This window comes from Podarcis bocagei, assembly GCF_964188305.1.
Source record: "Podarcis bocagei genome assembly, chromosome: 15".
Lineage (NCBI taxonomy): Eukaryota > Metazoa > Chordata > Lepidosauria > Squamata > Lacertidae > Podarcis > Podarcis bocagei.
Genome location: NC_138141.1, coordinates 45,223,334 through 45,240,693, shown reverse-complemented (window position 1 = coordinate 45,240,693; position 17,360 = coordinate 45,223,334). Strand labels below are relative to the sequence as shown.

The 17,360-nt window shown below is 49.7% G+C and overlaps 1 protein-coding gene across 1 annotated transcript; it reads left to right on the top strand.

Moving 5' to 3' along the window:
• Positions 1–3,197: 3,197 nt before the first annotated feature.
• PIPOX (pipecolic acid and sarcosine oxidase) lies at positions 3,198–15,491 on the top strand. Its single transcript, XM_081171496.1, has 8 exons — positions 3,198–3,371; positions 4,827–4,975; positions 8,039–8,252; positions 9,102–9,284; positions 9,391–9,543; positions 11,349–11,501; positions 13,668–13,743; positions 15,011–15,491. The coding sequence occupies exons 1-8, from the start codon at positions 3,243–3,245 to the stop codon at positions 15,139–15,141; spliced, it is 1,188 nt and encodes a 395-aa protein (XP_081027622.1). The 5' UTR covers positions 3,198–3,242; the 3' UTR covers positions 15,142–15,491.
• The last annotated feature ends 1,869 nt before the right edge of the window (positions 15,492–17,360 follow it).

Below are 17,360 nucleotides of genomic sequence, written 5' to 3'. Positions count from 1 at the left end.
CCCACCCTCCCCAGCCAAGACCGGGCTCAGGGTGGCTAACACCCGATATAAAAACAAATTGATTGAAATACAACTTAAAAACAAGATTAGGTAAAGGTAAAGGGACCCCTGACCATTAGGTCCAGTCGCGGACGACTCTGGGGTTGCGGCGCTCATCTCGCTTTACTGGCCGAGGGAGCCGGCGTACACCTTCCGGGTCATGTGGCCAGCATGACTAAGCAGCTTCTGGCAAACCAGAGCAGTGCACGGAAACGCCATTTACCTTCCCGCCGGAGGGGTACCTATTTATCTACTTGTACATGAAGTGCTTTCGAACTGCTAGGTTGGCAGGAGCAGGGACTGAGCAACGGGAGCTCACCCCGTCGCGGGGATTCAAACCGCCGACCTTCTGATCAGCAAGCCCTAGGCTCTGTGGTTTAACCCACAGCGCCACCCACGTCCCCAAAAACAAGAATAAAATACATTAAAATACAGCCTCATTTCAATGGAAACTCAAATCAAAAACTTTTTGGGGGATGAAAACGTCAAGTCTTCACCAAGGCCAACTGTCCAGACTGGTCCTACATGGGCCAGAAAAAAGCCAGGGAAGTCCCCAAATAGGAGTTCCGCCACAGAAGGAGAAAGGAAAAAGGAAAGAGGAAAGAGGGGAAATGGATCAAGTTGATTCCAAGCCAAAGGCCAGGCGGAACAACTCTGTCTTACAGGCCCTGCGGAAAGAAATCAGATCCTGCAGGGCCCTGGTCTCATGAGACAGAGCGTTCCACCAGGCCGGAGCCACAGTTGAAAAGGCCCTGGCTCTAGTTGAGGCTAATCTGACTAAAACTACATTTCCCAGAGTCCCCAGCACTTGGCAGGCTGCTGTTTCAGTGCTCCAGATGCGGGGGGGGGGCAAGAGACCTTGTACTGGGCTGTCACTCTGGCAGAGAATCTGCTTGGCATGCAGCAGGTCCAAGGTTCAAACCCCAATGGCATCACCAGTAGGGCGGGGGGGGGGGTCCCACCTGAAACCTTGGAGAGCCATTGCTGCCAGTCAGTGCGGCCAGTACTGGGCTAGATGGACCAGGGCCCTGTCTCTGTATAAGGAAGAGCTTCCTGTGTTTCTATTCCATTCAGCCCTTTATTCAAATTCATGAGGACTAGAATCTTACATGATGTTCACGGAAGGGTTCATAGCTCAGTGGTAGAATGCCAGCTTTGGATGCAGAAGGTCGCAGATTCAATGCTCACAAGTATCTCCAGGCAGGCCTGGGAAACGCTGAAACCCCAGAGAGGCGCTGCCAGTCCGTGCAGGCAATACTGAACCAGATGAACCAGGCACCTTCTTACATCCCTATGCTCCAAGGAAGCCTCAGTTGCAGCCACCAGCCGTCTTTTGGAAAGGGCGATTTCACTATCGGCCAAGCCTGAATCTGTCTCCAGGCACTACACTTTGGAACTCCCTGCCTATGGATGCCAGGCAGACACTTTCTCTGCCCTCTTTTCATAATAATAATAATAATAATAATAATAATAATAATAATAATAATAATAATAATTTATTATTTATACCCCGCCCATCTGGCTGGGTCTCCCCAGCCACTCTGGGCGGCTTCCATAAAAACCAAAAATACAGTAAAATATCACACATTAAAAACTTCCCTTTCAGCGACTGCTGAAAATGTTTTCCTTTACTCGAGCCCACCCAGATGTTTAGAAAGCTGGTGAGAGTTTATTTCTTGTTATTTTAACTCCTTGCAAGTCTTAAATTGCCATTAATTCTCCTTGCCGGTAACTTTATAGTTTTTCTCTTTTTCGTAAACTTGAGTCTTTTTTAAAAAATTGTTAAAAGCAATCAAGCGATGTCTAAGTTATAGGAAACAAATAAATCAATACAAGTTAAACCTCCCTCCTGGACTCCAGGATTTGTGCTGCAACTTAACTCGGACCAAGGGGGGCGGGGGACTGCGTCTCGCTTGGCCTAGTTTGCTGCAACAGACTGGCTGCCAAGGCGGTCGCTCGGTGCCCGGTGTGCTCTGCTTGGCAGGCCTGGTTGGTACAAACGCAGGAGGAAAAAATAATAACCCAGTCCCCAGAGCAGGAGCGGAGGTGTTAACAGATGGAGCCGCTGGACCACGGGGAGGAGAGTTGACAGGCCAAAAGGCGCAGGTGGAGAGAGAGGAGGGCCTTAATCCATCATCTCATCCAGGCAGTTCCTTGGGGCATCGCCCACCTGCCTGCCTCCGAGAATTGGTGATGCTTTTGCTGCGCCAGCAAGTCTGGGATCCACAGCGCTGGGGCTGTTTGCTTCTGTCTGGTCCAGGGAACATCTGAAGAGCCCGCGCAGGATCAAGTCAAAGGTTGGTCTGACCCAGCAAACCTGCTTTGCCAAAGCAGCCAACCCAGTGCCCCGATGGGAAGCCCAGTGGGTAGGGATGTGGCGGGGAGAAATTCAGTTTGGAGCGCATCTTAATGCACTACGCAAGCTGGAACGCAGCAATCCCTTCAGAATTCGCACTCTGAACTTTGCAAGTCAGCTTCTCAGTCAAAAAAATGTGTAGTGAAATGAATATAAACTGGAGGTTTTTAAACAGAGGCTGGATGGCCAGCTGTTGGGGATTCTTTTAGCTGTGATTCCTGCATTGAGAGGGGGTTGGGATAGATGACCACTGGGGTGCCCTTCCAACAGTACAAGTCCATAATTCTGTATTAGGAGAGTGTGTGTGTGTGTGTGTGTGTGTGTGTGTGTGTGACAATGCACAGACCAAACGTAAGACTGGAAAAATAAGAAACTCAAGAGAAACAAACAAACAAACCTGACAGATTTGTCTGCCCCACAAGTAAGGCACAAAGCCGCCAGCCCTGACCGCCTTTCGTTCCCCAGCAATTTATACTCACTGCCTGTGCTCCTGGAGGTTCGGTCTAGCTGTCATGACCAGTTGGCCACTGATAGATTTTGCCCTCCCAAGAATTTGCCTCCTCCTCCTTTTAAAGCCGTCTAAGCTGCCAGTCAGTGTCGACATTACTGAACTAGATAGCTCAATAGTCTGACTCAGTAGAAAGCTTCCTGTGTCTCTGTTTGAACCAGCCCTAAAGTCATAGAGTCACAGTACTGTGCCAGCTGGGCCAACAGCCCAACTCCGCGTAAACAGCTTCCTCTCTCGTTACGGAGTGGCATCCAAGTTGGGACTCTGGACTTTGTCTCTGCCCCTTGGCTCAGCTCCCCACAGCAAGGAGCAAAGCCCAGTCGGGGAGAAAGATTGGCCATGGCTACCCCAGAGACAGCTGGGCCCAGCCACTTCTACGACGCCATCGTGGTGGGAGCAGGGATCCAGGGCACTTTTGCTGCCTACCACTTGGCGAAGAGGGGGCAGAAGACCCTCTTACTGGAGCAGGTATGCCCCTTTGCAAACACCCACGCACAAACCCCTCCGAAAATGCTGCTACCGTCCCAAAGGCTGGGGGGTGGAGGCATTTTATCCCACATGGGCAGCCCCCCCCCCCATTGCACAATACCAGGCACTCAGGAAGCTGCCCTAAGCCAGTTCAAACCACCAGTCCATTTGCTCAGTATTGTTCACACTGGCCGGCAGCAGTGACTCTCTTCTCTGATTTATGTCTTAATTTATTTGGTCCTTGTGTGTGTTTCCCAAGGGAAGGGAGAATCAAGCGGCTTTATTAACGCTGAAACTGGAGACCATGTCACGCTCCAGATGGGGTTGGATTCTGGCTCCCATCAGCACCCGCTCCCAGCCAGCATGACCAATGGTCAGGGATGGTGAGGGCTGTGGTCGTACGATGTCTGAGGATTCTAGGTTCCCTGTCCCACTTTAAAGCAATCTGTCTCTGGGACACCAGGTGCCACCTGTGTGAGTTCCTCTGGCACCAAGGGATGTTCAGCTCCCATGGCCCCCTGGGTGCCAGGGAAACTCATGCTGCGTCCAGCTCCCATGGCCCCCTGGGTGCCAGGGAAACTCATGCTGCGTCCGGCTTCCATGGCTCCCATCATTCCTCCTCCTCCTCAATGCTGGTAGTGTCAAAAAGTGTGTGTGGGGGGGGAGTTTTTAATAATAATAATAATAATAATAATAATAATAATAATAATAAAATTTATTTATATCCCGCCCTCCCCAGCCGAAGCCGGGCTCAGAGCGGCTAACAACAATAAAAGTAACACAGCATTCTAAAATCAATTCATTCTAAAATCAATTCAGAGTCAAATTGATGGCAACCATTGGGCTAGAGTTCTGTGAGGATTAGAGAGAGAGGGGGTCAGGCTGTGCCTTGGCCAAAGGCCTGGTGGAACAGCTCTGTCTTGCAGGCCCCGCGGAAATATGTCAAGTCCCACAGGGCCCTAGTCTCTTGTGACAGAGCGTTCCACCAGATCGGGGCCACAGCTGAAAAGGTCCTGGCTCTGGTTGAGGCCAGCCTGACCTCCCTGTGGCCCGGGACCTCCAAGATGTTTTTGTTTGAAGACCGTAAGGTCCTCTGTGGGACATACCAGGAGAGGCGGTCCCGTAGGTATGAGGGTCCTAGGCCGTATAGAGATTTAAAGGTCAAAACCAGCACCTTAAACCTGATCCTGTACTCCACCGGGAGTACAGAGTCCTCACTTGCTTACTTGCTGCTTCAATGCATCCCCACACCAATATATGTATATTTTATAACTTTTACATCCCACCTTTGTAAATAAAAAGTCCTTCAGGCCAGCTTACCTATTAAACTGAGAGTACCTCAGCTGTAATGGAATAAAACAGGCCCCCTTCTGCTGGAACGCCAGAAGCGGCCATCTACTGAGTCAGACAATTGGGCTTTCAGGCTGCCTCCTTCTCTTTCTTTTGCCCTACAAGTTCCCCCTGCCCCACACCCGAGGAAGCTCCCATGGACAGAGCCGGATCATCCGCAGCGCCTACCCCCAGGACTATTACACGGCCATGTTGGGAGAGGCCTATCGCCTCTGGGCAGAGCTGGAGGAAGAGGCAGGCACCAAACTCCACAGGTGAGGAGCCTCTGGGAAGAAATGGGGGGAACAATGGGGGGGTGCTCTTGTGAGGAGGGGAAGCGGGGTCCCTCTGTGGTTGTGCTTCAAGCGTATTGGAAATGGTATATAATGTATATGCACATATGTCTTTGTTTGTGTATTCATAGAATTGTGGTGCCTCCAGGGGTCATCCATTCCAACCCCCTGCAATGCAGGAATCACAGCAGAGTGATAAGCTGGTGCAGGCATAGGCAAACTTGGCCCTCCAGATATTTTGGGACTACAGCTCCCATCATCCCTGACCACTCGTCCTGTTGGCTATGGATGATAGGAGTTGTAGTCCCAAAACATCTGGAGGGCCGAGTTTGCCTATGCCTGAGCTGATTCCTCACAAGCATCGCCGAAGGAGCAAGCAGGGCCTTTTAAGTGTGCGTGTAGGTATTCCTAGGCATAGCTGAATTCCTGGATCTAGCGAGTGTTAGCAGCTAATCAAGCCAGGCCTGCTCTCTGTGTTCAGGTGATCACCTGGGTGATGGGACATTAAGAGAACAAAGGAGAAGGGGCTCTGTGCCAGACGCCAAATGGATCGGCCTCCCAGTTTGCAGTTAGTTAGAAGGACAAAAACCAGAGAGTTGAGTTGGCAGTAAAGCAGCGAGCTGGAAAAACTGGAGAGGCAGAGCATGAGGTTTGATTTGAATCCACGGTCTCGTTCACAGGCGATCAAAGTCCCTGCAGGGGATGTCAGGACCGGGGGCAAGATGGCAGGGTGGGAGCAGGAACAGGGGTCCAGAAGCCAGGAGTCAGGAAGCCGAGGGTCAGAGGGTCAGAGAGCTGGGAGTCAAGAAGTCAAGGGTCCGAGGATCACGAAGCAAGGAGTCATGAAGCCGAGGGTCGAGAAGCAAGGAGTCATGAAGTTAAGGGTCCGAGGACCAAGAAGCAAGGGGTCAAGGAGCCAAACACAGCAAGGCAGGAAACGTGTTGCTGTGGCAAAGAGCCGAAGGGAAATGCTGACCTTATATCCCTTCCCGGCTCTAGCCACCAGGTGCTGAGAGTTACCAATCGGCCTCACCTGTGTGGCCGCGCCTTGCCTCTTCAGAACAAACTTAGGAAGGCCCCAGTCCTGCAAAGTCCTACTGGTCACAGGGCCTGGCTCCTGCACACACTCCTGACAGCTGCGGCTGTGGGAGAAGCGAGACCCTTTTGGGGTGTTCATGCTGTGAACGCCTCCATCGCAGGCTCAGGTTGTGCCAATAAACCATATATCCTAAAGACACCACAGGCTCTGCTGTGCCACATTCCCAAAAGGAATCACAAACTCTGGAACCCCCGAAATCTCACACCGCTCAGAGATTGGATGGCATGCAATATTATACATTATTTTTTATATGGAACTGTTTCAACTCTCTATACATACGGCATTTTCCTTGTTGATTCCAAATATGCAATTGCTTGATACGCTTTTTTTTTTATTGCACTGTCAAAGGTCCTTGTTGGAAGTGATTCATCAGCAAAATAGGTCGGAACAGAGGACTCTGCCTTGCTCTTAAGTCCTCATGATAAATGGTCAAAATGGGAACAGAGGAATCGGTTTCCTAGCGAGTCAGACCCCTGAGTCCATCTCACTCAGTACAGTCTACTAACTACACTGACTGGAAGGGGGTTTCTTGCAGGGGGTCTCTCCCCAAGCCCAAGTCCAGAAGTACCACTGCCTTTCACCTTAAAACAACGCAAGGTTCTAGTCCTCATGACTCAGTGACTTAACTTGAGAGCTGCCTTATACTGAGACAGCACATTGGTCCTTCTAGTTCAGTATTGTCAGCACTGACTGGCAGCAGCTCTCCAGGAATTCGGGCAGGGGGTCTTCCCTAGATCTATCTGGAGACGCCATGGGGGATTGAAGCAGGGACTTCTGCATGCAAAACAGATGTTCTGCCACTGAGCTACATTCCCTCTCTCCAAAAGTAGCATATAGATCCCTCTTCCCCCCTCCTCCTGCCCCCCGACACGCTCCCTGCCCCACTGAGAGCCAAGACAGATTCCCCCTGTAATTTATGTGACTCTATAAAGGAAGCGCCATTAAGGAAATGCACGTCTAAATGATTTTTCATTTCGCCAGGGTCAGACGTAATAGACCCATCCATCTTGTTAGCGACAAGCCCAGGGAAGGGCTGCCACCGTCTCCCAGACGCCAGCTCTGTTTGTGAGGACCGGCTGGCAACGCCTCTCTAGGAAGCTGCCTCCACGAGCGGTTTCAGGGCGATGGTTCACCTTGGCCAGTGTTGCCTGTTCTGACCGGCAGCAACTGCAGGGACAGAACCTTTCCTGTTGTGTTTTCATGCAGGATCAGGGAACCTCTGGGCCCAGGGGGGCAAATGCACCCCCCAGACCCCTGTATCTTGACCTCAGGCCACTCCCCAGGCCGCATTGCTCCTCACCAGCCTTGGTGGGCGACCTCAGATGGTCTTCAGCTTTTGATTCTATGTTGCATCAAGAGAAGTCTAGTGTCCAGATTGAAGGAAGGCAGAGTGCCGCTCTCTTCTGCCTTGGTCAGACCACACCTGGAGTCCTGTGTCCAGTTCTGGGCACCACAATTTAAGGAGGACGTCGACAAGCAGGAGTAGGGTGACCAAGATGATCAAGGGTCTGGAAACCAAGCCTGATGAGGAACAGTTGAAGGACCCGGGTATGTTTAGCCTGGAAAATAGGAAAAGACTGAGAAGGAATGTGAGAGCCATCTTCAAATATCTGAAGGGCTGTTGCATGGGAGATGGAGCAGGTTTCTACAGGGTAAGGCCCAAACTGATGGACTCAAATGTCAAGATCCCAACTAAACATTAGAAAGACCTTTCTGATGGTGTTTGGCAGTGGACTCCAGAGCTTGGATGGACACCTGGTCAGGGATTCCTTAGCTCTGATTCCTGCATTGCCGGGGTTGGTCTAGATGGCCCTTGGGGTTCCTTTTCAACTCCACAATTATATGATCCTAACCCCATAAGCTTCTTCCTCCCACCTGCTGAAAGCCAGGCTCCTCCAAGGTCACTGCAGCAGCCTCAACTGCAAACCCATCCTCTCTCCTTACAGGCAGACACCAATGTTGCTTCTGGGGCGCAAGGACAACCCTGCGTTTCAAAGGTTCTGGGATGCCATGCAGCGCAACCACGTCCCCAGCGAAGCATTAACAGCAGAGAGCTTGGCCCAAAGATTCCCAGGAATCCACCTGCGTGGCGGAGAGGTGGCTGTGTGTGATCACACCGCTGCGATCTTGTTTGCTGACAAGGCGGTAAAAGCTGGCCAGGTAACAAGGGTGTGAAGAGAGAGAGAGAGAGAGAGATTTCATCCCAATTCTTTTTCTTTTCACTCTTGCCTCTCGCATTCTCCCTTTGCTCCCTCATCACCAGAACTCTTGACTGTAAGCTCCTTGCAGGCAGGGGCCTGTCTTCTTTACTTACACCAGAAGTGGAAAACCTTTTCTTTTCTTTCATACATTTTTATTGGTTTTTTAACATATCAATTTCAACATTCATACAACACAACTTCTCATCTTATACAATATTTTAGGACTTCCTAAACACCTCTGATGATTTTCCATTCTTTCTCACTTATTATGCATTTTTAAATTTCCCCCGCGAACCCCCGCGACGGGGTGAGCTCCCATTGCTCGGTCCGTGCTCTTGCCAACCTAGCAGTTCGAAAGCACCTCAAAGTGCAAGTAGATCCCACTCTGTTGGGAAGGTAAATGGTGTTTCCGTGCGCTGCTCTGGTTCGCCTCTTGCTGGCCACATGACCCGGAAGCTGTACGTTGGCTCCCTCAGCCAGTAAAGCAAGATGAGCGCCGCAACCCCAGAGTCGGCCAAAACTGGACCTAATGGTCAGGGGTCCCTTTACCTTTACCTTAATTATCCTTAACTTTTAATTCTCCTCATTATCTTTTTTTGCAATACTTCAAATAATACACCTTACAAAACTTCTTGCAAGGTGGAAAACCTTTTCTTTTGGGTGGCGGGGATCAAAGACCACGCAACCTCAGTGGGCAGGGTCAGAGACACAGCCACACACTCTTATCTAGTGACGGGAGGGGAGATGGGGCAGAGCCTGACCCAAATATCTCCCCCCAAATCACCACTCTCCCCACTTTCCCCTCCAGGACCAGTTCCAACGCAATGGAGGAACCATCCGTGATGGAGAGAAAGTCCATGGGATCCTTCCTGGGGCTGTGATCACCGTGACCACCAGCCAAGGGCAGTATCGTGCCAAACACCTCGTAGTGACCGCAGGAGCCTGGGCCAACCGCCTCCTGGCCCCGTTGGGGCTGCACCTGCCTCTCCAGGTAAGCGGCAGGCCCCTGACATGTCGTCCCCCCACGCAGGCCAGAAGAAAGGCAGATGGCACAGAAGAAGCCCCATTTTTATGTTGTGGTTCCCTCCTCCCTCCAGCCTCTGCGTATTGCTGTCTGCTACTGGAGGGCAAAAGCTGGGAGCCCCCCAAGCCTCCTGGAGAAGCTGCCTTGCTTCCTCGGGATCAACCTGAACGGGGAGAAGCGAGATCTCTATGGGCTGCCGGCTGGCGAGTACCCGGGTCTTGTCAAGGTGAGAGGAAGGGGCTGGGTGGCGGTGGGGAAGGAGGCGAGATCAGGGACACAAAGGCAGTTGACAGAGACTTCCCAGTTCTCCACATTTCTGCATCAGTTTGCCATGTATTTGCTTCTAAATTTTGGCGTTTCCGTGCAGATTTCTCTCATGCACACCCTAGCAGGTTATCATCTTATTACTTATTAAATTTATATACCATCCAAAGACATCAGAAAAAGTTCACAAAATAGCATGCGTCCCTCAGTTTATGCTCCTTGACTGGAAAACTCATGGGTAGGCAAAATAAGGCCTGGGGGCCGGATCCGGCCCAATCGCCTTCTCAATCCGGCCCGCAGATGGTCTGGAAATCAGTGTGTTTTTACATGAGTAGAATGTGTCCTTTTATTTAAAATGCATCTCTGGGTTATTTGTGGGGCATAGGAATTCGTTCATCCCCCCCCCCCAAAAATAGTCCGGCCCCCCACAAGGTCTGAGGGACAGTGGACCGGCCCTCTGCTGAAAATGTTTGCTGACCCCTGGGAAAACTGCACAGCAAAACTCAAGCATGGATTTCAAAGGATGGCTGCTGTTGCCATAGAATCCAAGAGCTGTAGTGTTTGAAGGGAACCCCACAGCCATCTAGTCCAACCCCAGGAATCTCAGCTAAACAATGCCTGGCAGATGGTGATGTGGCCTCTGTTTAAAACCTTTCAAGGAAGGAGAGCCTGCCCTTATCCCAGCTAGTCCGTTCCACTGTCAAACAGCTCTTGCCATCAGAAAGTTCTTCCTAATTTTAAGGGCTCTAGGGTATTTTTTTCTACATTCAAGCAGTATATAAATTGTATGAAATAAATCAATGCCGGAAACTCGTTCCTTGCAATATGAATCCATTGGTTTGGGTTCTGGAGCAGCGGAGAGGAAGGTCTGTGCATTGTTCTGGAAAGTGTGAATTAGGAAAGTTCTCCTTTCAATGCGAACTGGATTGAATTTCTGCCCCAGCTCGGTCTTACCTCTATGTTGTTGTTGTTGTTGTTGTTGTTGTTGTTGTTGTTGTTGTTGTTGTTGTTGTTGTTGTTGTTTAGTCATGTCCGACTCTTCGTGACCCCCTGGACCAGAGCATGCCAGGCACTCCTGTCTTCCACTGCCTCCCACAGTTTGGTCAAACTCATGCTGGTAGCTTCGAGAACACTGTCCCACCATCTCGTCCTCTGTCGTCCCCTTCTCCTTGTGCCCTCCATCTTTCCCAACATCAGGGTCTTTTCCAGGGAGTCTTCTCTTCTCATGAGGTGGCCAAAGTCTTGGAGCCTCAGCTTCAGGATCTGTCCTTCCAGTGAGCACTCAGGGCTGATTTCCTTCAGAATGGAGAGGTTTGATCTTCTTGCAGTCCATGGGACTCTCAAGAGTCTCCTCCAACACCATAATTCAAAAGCATCAATTCTTCGGCGATCAGCCTTCTTTATGGTCCAGCTCTCACTTCCATACATCACTACTGGGAAAACCAGACCTTTAACTATACGGACCTTTGTCGGCAAGGTGATGTCTCTGCTTTTTAAGATGCTGTCTAGGTTTGTCATTGCTTTTCTCCCAAGAAGCAGGCGTCTTTAACCTCTGTCTCTTACCTCTGTAGCTACCTTAAAATGAGAAAGACCATTGGCTGACTCGCCATCTAGCTAAGGGCTGCCCACACTGACTGGCAGCAGCTCTCCAGGACTCCAGGCAGGGGTCTTCCTCGGCCCTAACTGGAGATGCCTGGATTTGAACCTGTCACCTCCTGACTGCTGCCCTGTGGATCTGCAGCCTGGCTCTCCCCCTGCCTTCCACAGGTCTGCTACCATTACGGCACCCCCGTGGACCCTGACCATCCCGACCAGCTGGGCTCTTCTGCTCCTGATCTCCGCATCCTACAGGATTTTGTGAGCAAGTATCTGCCAGGTCTTGAACCCGAGCCAGCCGTTCAGGAGCGTTGCATGTATACGGTAAGCACCATCAAAAGCTCTGCCATCCAGCAACAGCCGATTCAACAACCAAGGAGTTTATTCATTTAATTATAAAAAATATGTGTATGCCCTGCGTGATTAAAAAGCAAAACAAAGCAGTTTGCAGAAGTGAAAACATAAAACCATGCAAGATCAGGCGTTAAAAGCAGACCTCAATTAACCACTGTGAAAGGATATGTTATTAATTGTCTGCATAGGCCTGGTGGTTTGCAGCAGGCATTTAAAAGTTGGCAAGGAAGGTGCCTGCTGAATTTCCAGTGGCAGAGAGTTCCACAGGACTGGACTGATGCCAATAAAGGCTCAGTTTCTCATTGTGGTCAACCGAGCCTCACCAACTCCATGGATGACCGACAACATTCCTGCGGGGATCAAATTGGGATAAAAGGATTCAGGAGGTGCCTGAGGTGTCTTGGACCTAAGTTGTTCAAGGTTTTGTAAATTAATGCAATAACCTCAAAACCTGATTGGTAGTAGATGTGCAGCCAGCGCAGCTGTTTTAGCAAGGGTCCACGTCCTCCTTCTATCAACTCCCCTCCTGGTCATGAATCTTTGAGCTGAATTATTTCCTGAACACGGTGGAGGAGACTGTAGACGTTTCTAGAGAGACGCTTCTCACACCGGCGTGTTAAAAAAAGGAGAGGTGTTGCAATGGAGGGAGGCTTCGCCTGTTAGATTTCTGCCTGTGGTGCCACTGATAAAAACAATCAAGATAAGCGGACATTTCTCTCTCTCTCTCTCCCATCATTCTCGGATCGCCATATGAAAATTGATTGGCAGGAGGCTCATTCAGGACCAATGATGGAAGCACTTCTTCAAATGATGTATAATTAAACTCACGACTCTCACTTCAGAGTGATTGCCAGAGGCCCAGAGAGCTTTTCAAAATGGAAACAGACAAAAAAAACAACCCACAAAAGTGTGGGCTATCAGGAGCTATTATCCCCCCTTGAGAGATGGAGCCTCCATAGTCAAGGGGCAGTCTACCTTGGAGTGGCAGGCGCTGGGGACAAAGCAATCCATCATGCCTGGACCATTAAGTGTCCCGGAGAGATCTGGATTAGACAATACCAGCCACAGAGCAATCCTTATGTTGGCTGGAGTTTTGCCAGGAATAGAAATGGGGGCAATCCAATTAAGTTTGGTAGGGGGTCATTATTCACAGAAGCTGGGAGGCCAGGGAGGGAGAGACTGCAGTGCGAAGCTGAGGATCCAGTCTAAAACTCCAGCTAGACAAAGCAGGCTGGGATGAGGAGGGGACACGAGAGGCAGGGTTGCCAACTTCCCCCTCTGGCTCTGCTCCGAAGCATGTAGCAAGCAGCAGCCTGACGCAGAGGAAATTCAAACAGATGGGAGTTTTTTTCTGGCCCGGAAAGATGTGATGAGCAAAGCTCCCCTCTTCTGTTTCTGCAGTTAAAGGCAGAGGAGCAGAGCCACGTTTCTGCTCCTAAAAAGTTGGCAACCTTATCTGGAGTGGAGGCAGATGGGGAGAAGGACCCGGGGCTGGAAAGAGCAGATGGAGAAGGTTGGAGAGGTAGCATCTTTTGGCAAGGAGGCTCCCCTATGCCTTTGAGACACCCCCCCAAAAAAATACCCCTGCCAAAATCTTATGCACTGCGCACATGGTCACCATGTCTGGGACTGATAGCTGCACTTTCCACCAGCTAATTCATCAAATCAAAGAGATTTGAGAGCTCCCAGCAATGGAAGGTTTATGTATGTATAGGTGGCGCTGTGGGTTAAACTACAGAGCCTAGGACTTGCCGATCAGAAGGTCAGCGGTTCGAATCCCCACGACGGGGTGAGCTCCCATTGCTCAGTTCCTGCTTCTGCCCACCTAGCAGTTCGAAAGCACGTCAAAGTGCAAGTAGATAAATAGGTACCACTCCGGCGGGAAGGTAAACGACGTTTCCATGTGCTGCTCTGGTTTGCCAGAAGCGGCTTAGTCATGCTGGCCACATGACCCGGAAGCTGTACGCCGGCTCCCTCGGCCAGTATAGCGAGATGAGGGCCACAACCCCAGAGTTGGCCATGACTAGATCTAATGGTCAGGGGTCCCTTTACCTTTACCTTATGTATGCATTTATGTATGTATGTCTTAACATAGATTGCCTTTTCTTTTCTTTCTCATCACCGACGCCTCCTCAGAACACCCCAGATGAGGACTTTGTGTTAGATCGCCACCCACATTTTAGAAATATCGCCATTGGGGCAGGATTTTCAGGTAAGGAACGGAGGACGGGAAGAAGGTGCTCTTCCTGAAACTCTGGGGAGCTGCTGCCAGTCAGTGTAGACAATACTGAGCTAAATGGACCAACGGGTTGATTCAGTATAAGGCAGCTTTCAAATTTGGGACATTTTAACTTGGAGAAAAAGCAAGCAAGATGCAACAGGATAGAAGAGTTTAGAACTATGCAGGGCCTGAAGAAAGAGGACCGAGAAAAGCTGCTCTCTTTCTCTCGTAACACAAGAACTCAGGGACATCTGGTGATGCTGAATGCTGGAAGGTTTAGGACAGAGGAAAGGAAAGGACTTATTTTAAACTATGGAACTCCCTGCCACAGGAGGCAGCGATGGCCACCAACCTGAATGGCTTTAAAAGAGGAATGGACACTGAGGTCCAGCGCTAAGGGCCTTCTGGCTGTTCCCTCACTGCAAGAAGCCAAGTTACAGGGCCTTCTCGGTGGTGGTGCCCGCCCTGTGGAACGCCCTCCCACCAGATGTCAAAGAGAAAAACAACTACCAAACTTTTAGAAGACATCTGAAGGCAGCCCTGTTTAGGGAAGCTTTTAATGCTTAATATATTATTGTATTTTAATGTTTTGTTGGAAGCCGCCCAGAATGGCTGGGGAAACCCAGATAGATAGATAGATAGATAGATAGATAGATAGATAGATAGATGATAGATAGATAGATAGATAGATAGATAGATAGATGATAGATATTACTACTACTACTACTACTACTACTACTATCTGCCTCCAGAGTCGGAAGCAGCAATTTCCAATTAAAGGCCCTTGGTCGGTCACTGTGAGAACAGAACACTGGACTAAACAGGGCCATGGGCCTGATCCAGTGGCCCCTTTGCATTTATTTCCTTTATTTATTTATCAAATTTGCATGCTACCCTTCCTCCAAAGACCACGGGGCAGTTCTTGTGTCCTTAGAACAAAAATCCAAACGGGGAAGGAACATAGCAGTCTGCTCTATACTGAGCCAGAGCATCAGTCTGCCTAACTCAGTTATCATCCCTACACTGGCTGGCAGCAATGGCTCTCCAGGGTTTCATGCAGGGAGCCTCTCCCAGTCCTGCCTGGAGACATGTCTGGGGTTGAACCCGGCACATTCTGCATGCATTCTGCATGGAGCCCCGATCCGCAAGAAGCTGGAAAACAGGGCTCGACGGTTGGTCTATCTTGCTTGGCGTTGTCTACGCCGACTGCAGCAGTTGGGTGTCTGCATCTGTTCTTACTTCCGTCTCTCTTCCACAGGTCACGGGTTCAAGTTTGCCCCTGTTGTTGGGAAGATCCTTTGCGAGCTGAGCTTGGGTGAGGAGCCCTCTTATGACCTGGTCCCGTTTCAGATCAGTCGCTTCTCACCCCAGCTTAAGGCCCCCTTGTAAACCCCCAAAATTGACAGGAGGTGGGAAGAAATGGAAGCCCCTTGCTCATCTTCCAACTGAGAAATTAGAAATCTCAGGAAACCCTGGCCGGCTGTGTCTATGTGAACAACTCCTAAGAAATCATTTCTTTTTGAATGAGTGAAAGCTTGCTGCTATTTCCCCCTTTTTCTTTAACGCAAGAGAAAATCCACAGCATTAGCAAATAATAACAAGGCTGTTGGGAAGAGTTCAGTATTTTCAGTGTAATAAAGTTTAACTCATTGGCCAGATATATGGAAAGTACTGAAGCTTTTAACTGTACGAGACAGTTTCTGTCCAAATAACATGCTTGCTTTCTGTTGAAAACAAAATTTGTGGTTTCTATTTTTGACTTTCCTTTTTTCACCTACTCCTCAGATGGGGGGGGGGGGAATCCCTCACGAAGATACATGTTCTTAGACAGCAATGGAGGAGCAATTTTCAACTCCTCATTTTATTCTCCAGCTACGGTCTTTAGGGAAGAAAGATAACTGTGGGGTTGATGGATATGGGCACTTCAAGACTAACACTATTTTTAGGTGGGATTCAATCACGGAGCTGCAATTCCAGGTAGCGCAACAAAAGTTGAGGTCGTGGGAACTGTGCTTTGCAACGGGTGCCAAGAACTTCAGCTCCGCAAGGGGCAAGCTACAGTTCCTGGGATTCCTGGGGGGAAGTAATGTGCTTTAAATGCACGGTGCATCCTCTGAACTTACCCACAAACGAGTCAGAATGAATACTCAACCAACGGGTTGATGGAAATGAACAACAGCAGAAGTATCACAAAATGGAAAGATATCTGGGGTGGTCACCAAGACCCACAACCCAACAAGGCTGTCCCACACAGGCAGAGTCTGGGATTTTGTACATGAGCAGATCTATCCTCTTTGTGTTGTGGCATCATAAACACTGATGTGCGTGTTTTGACACCAGCTGTCAGTCTGCAAAGAACAAGGACCACAAAGGACCCTGGAGGTTTTCTCTCATGGCACTATTCCTTGTGATTTTGGCCTTGGAATTTGTCTTCTTGTTGTTGAGTCGTTTAGTCATGTCCACCTCTTCATGACCCCCTGGACCTGAGCACGCCAGGCACTCCTGTCTTCCACTGCCTCCCACAGCTTGGTCAAACTCAGGCTGGTAGCTTTGAGAACACTGTCCCACCATCTCGTCCTCTGTCGTCCCCTTCTCCTTGTGCCCTCCATCTTCCCCAACATCAGGGTCTTTTCCAGGGAGTCTTCTCTTCTCATGAGGGGGCCAAAGTCTTGGAGCCTCAGCTTCAGGATCTGTCCTTCCAGTGAGCACTCAGGGCTGATTTCCTTCAGAATGGAGAGGTTGGATCTTCTTGCAGTCCGTGGGACTCTCAAGAGTCTCCTCCAGCACCAGAATTCAACAGCATCCATTCTTCGGCGATCAGCCTTCTTTATGGTCCTGATCTCACTTCCATACATCACGACTGGGAAAACCATGGCTTTAACTAAATGGACCTTTGCTGGCAAGGTGATGACTTGCATAGCTGTCAACATTTCCCTTTTCTTGCGAGGAATCCTATTCGGAATAAGGGAATTTCCCTTTAAAAAAGGGAAACGTTGACAGCTATGCATGAATGCCCAATTTTCATCTTTTAAAAACCAGCCAAGTCACTAGTCCCTGGTTTTTAAAAGATGAAAATTGGACATTGATTGGACGGTGATGTCAAGTCAAAGATGCAGACAGGATTCTACCCAATTCCTCACGAAGAAGGCAAGGTCTCATTTGCGGGCTTCCTTTGGGGGGGGGGGTCTCTGGTTGGCCACTGTGAATATGGGATGCTGGACTAGATGAGCCCCCCACTTTGGCCTGATCCTGCAGGCGCTTCATATGTTCAGCCAAACTCTCCTTATAACAGATGGACTGAGAATAGGGATTGTCCCTCAGTCCCAAAGTCCCTGCCACATTAGTGCCACTCACAGCCGAACAATAAACTCTTAAAAGAGAAGTCATTTCACATTCTGATTCATTTAAAAGAAAAGAAAGAAGATGGAAAGAGATGAAGCCTCGTGGGCTAAGAAGCTGCTCTCCACCCCCACCCCCTCCACACACACACACTTCAGAGTCAAGCGAAATGTTTTAAAGTTAAATGTGCCATTTTATTATCATCAGATAGCTTAGCTTAATAGAGGCACATTACCAGCACGCAGACATTATGGCCCCGGGCCAGAGAG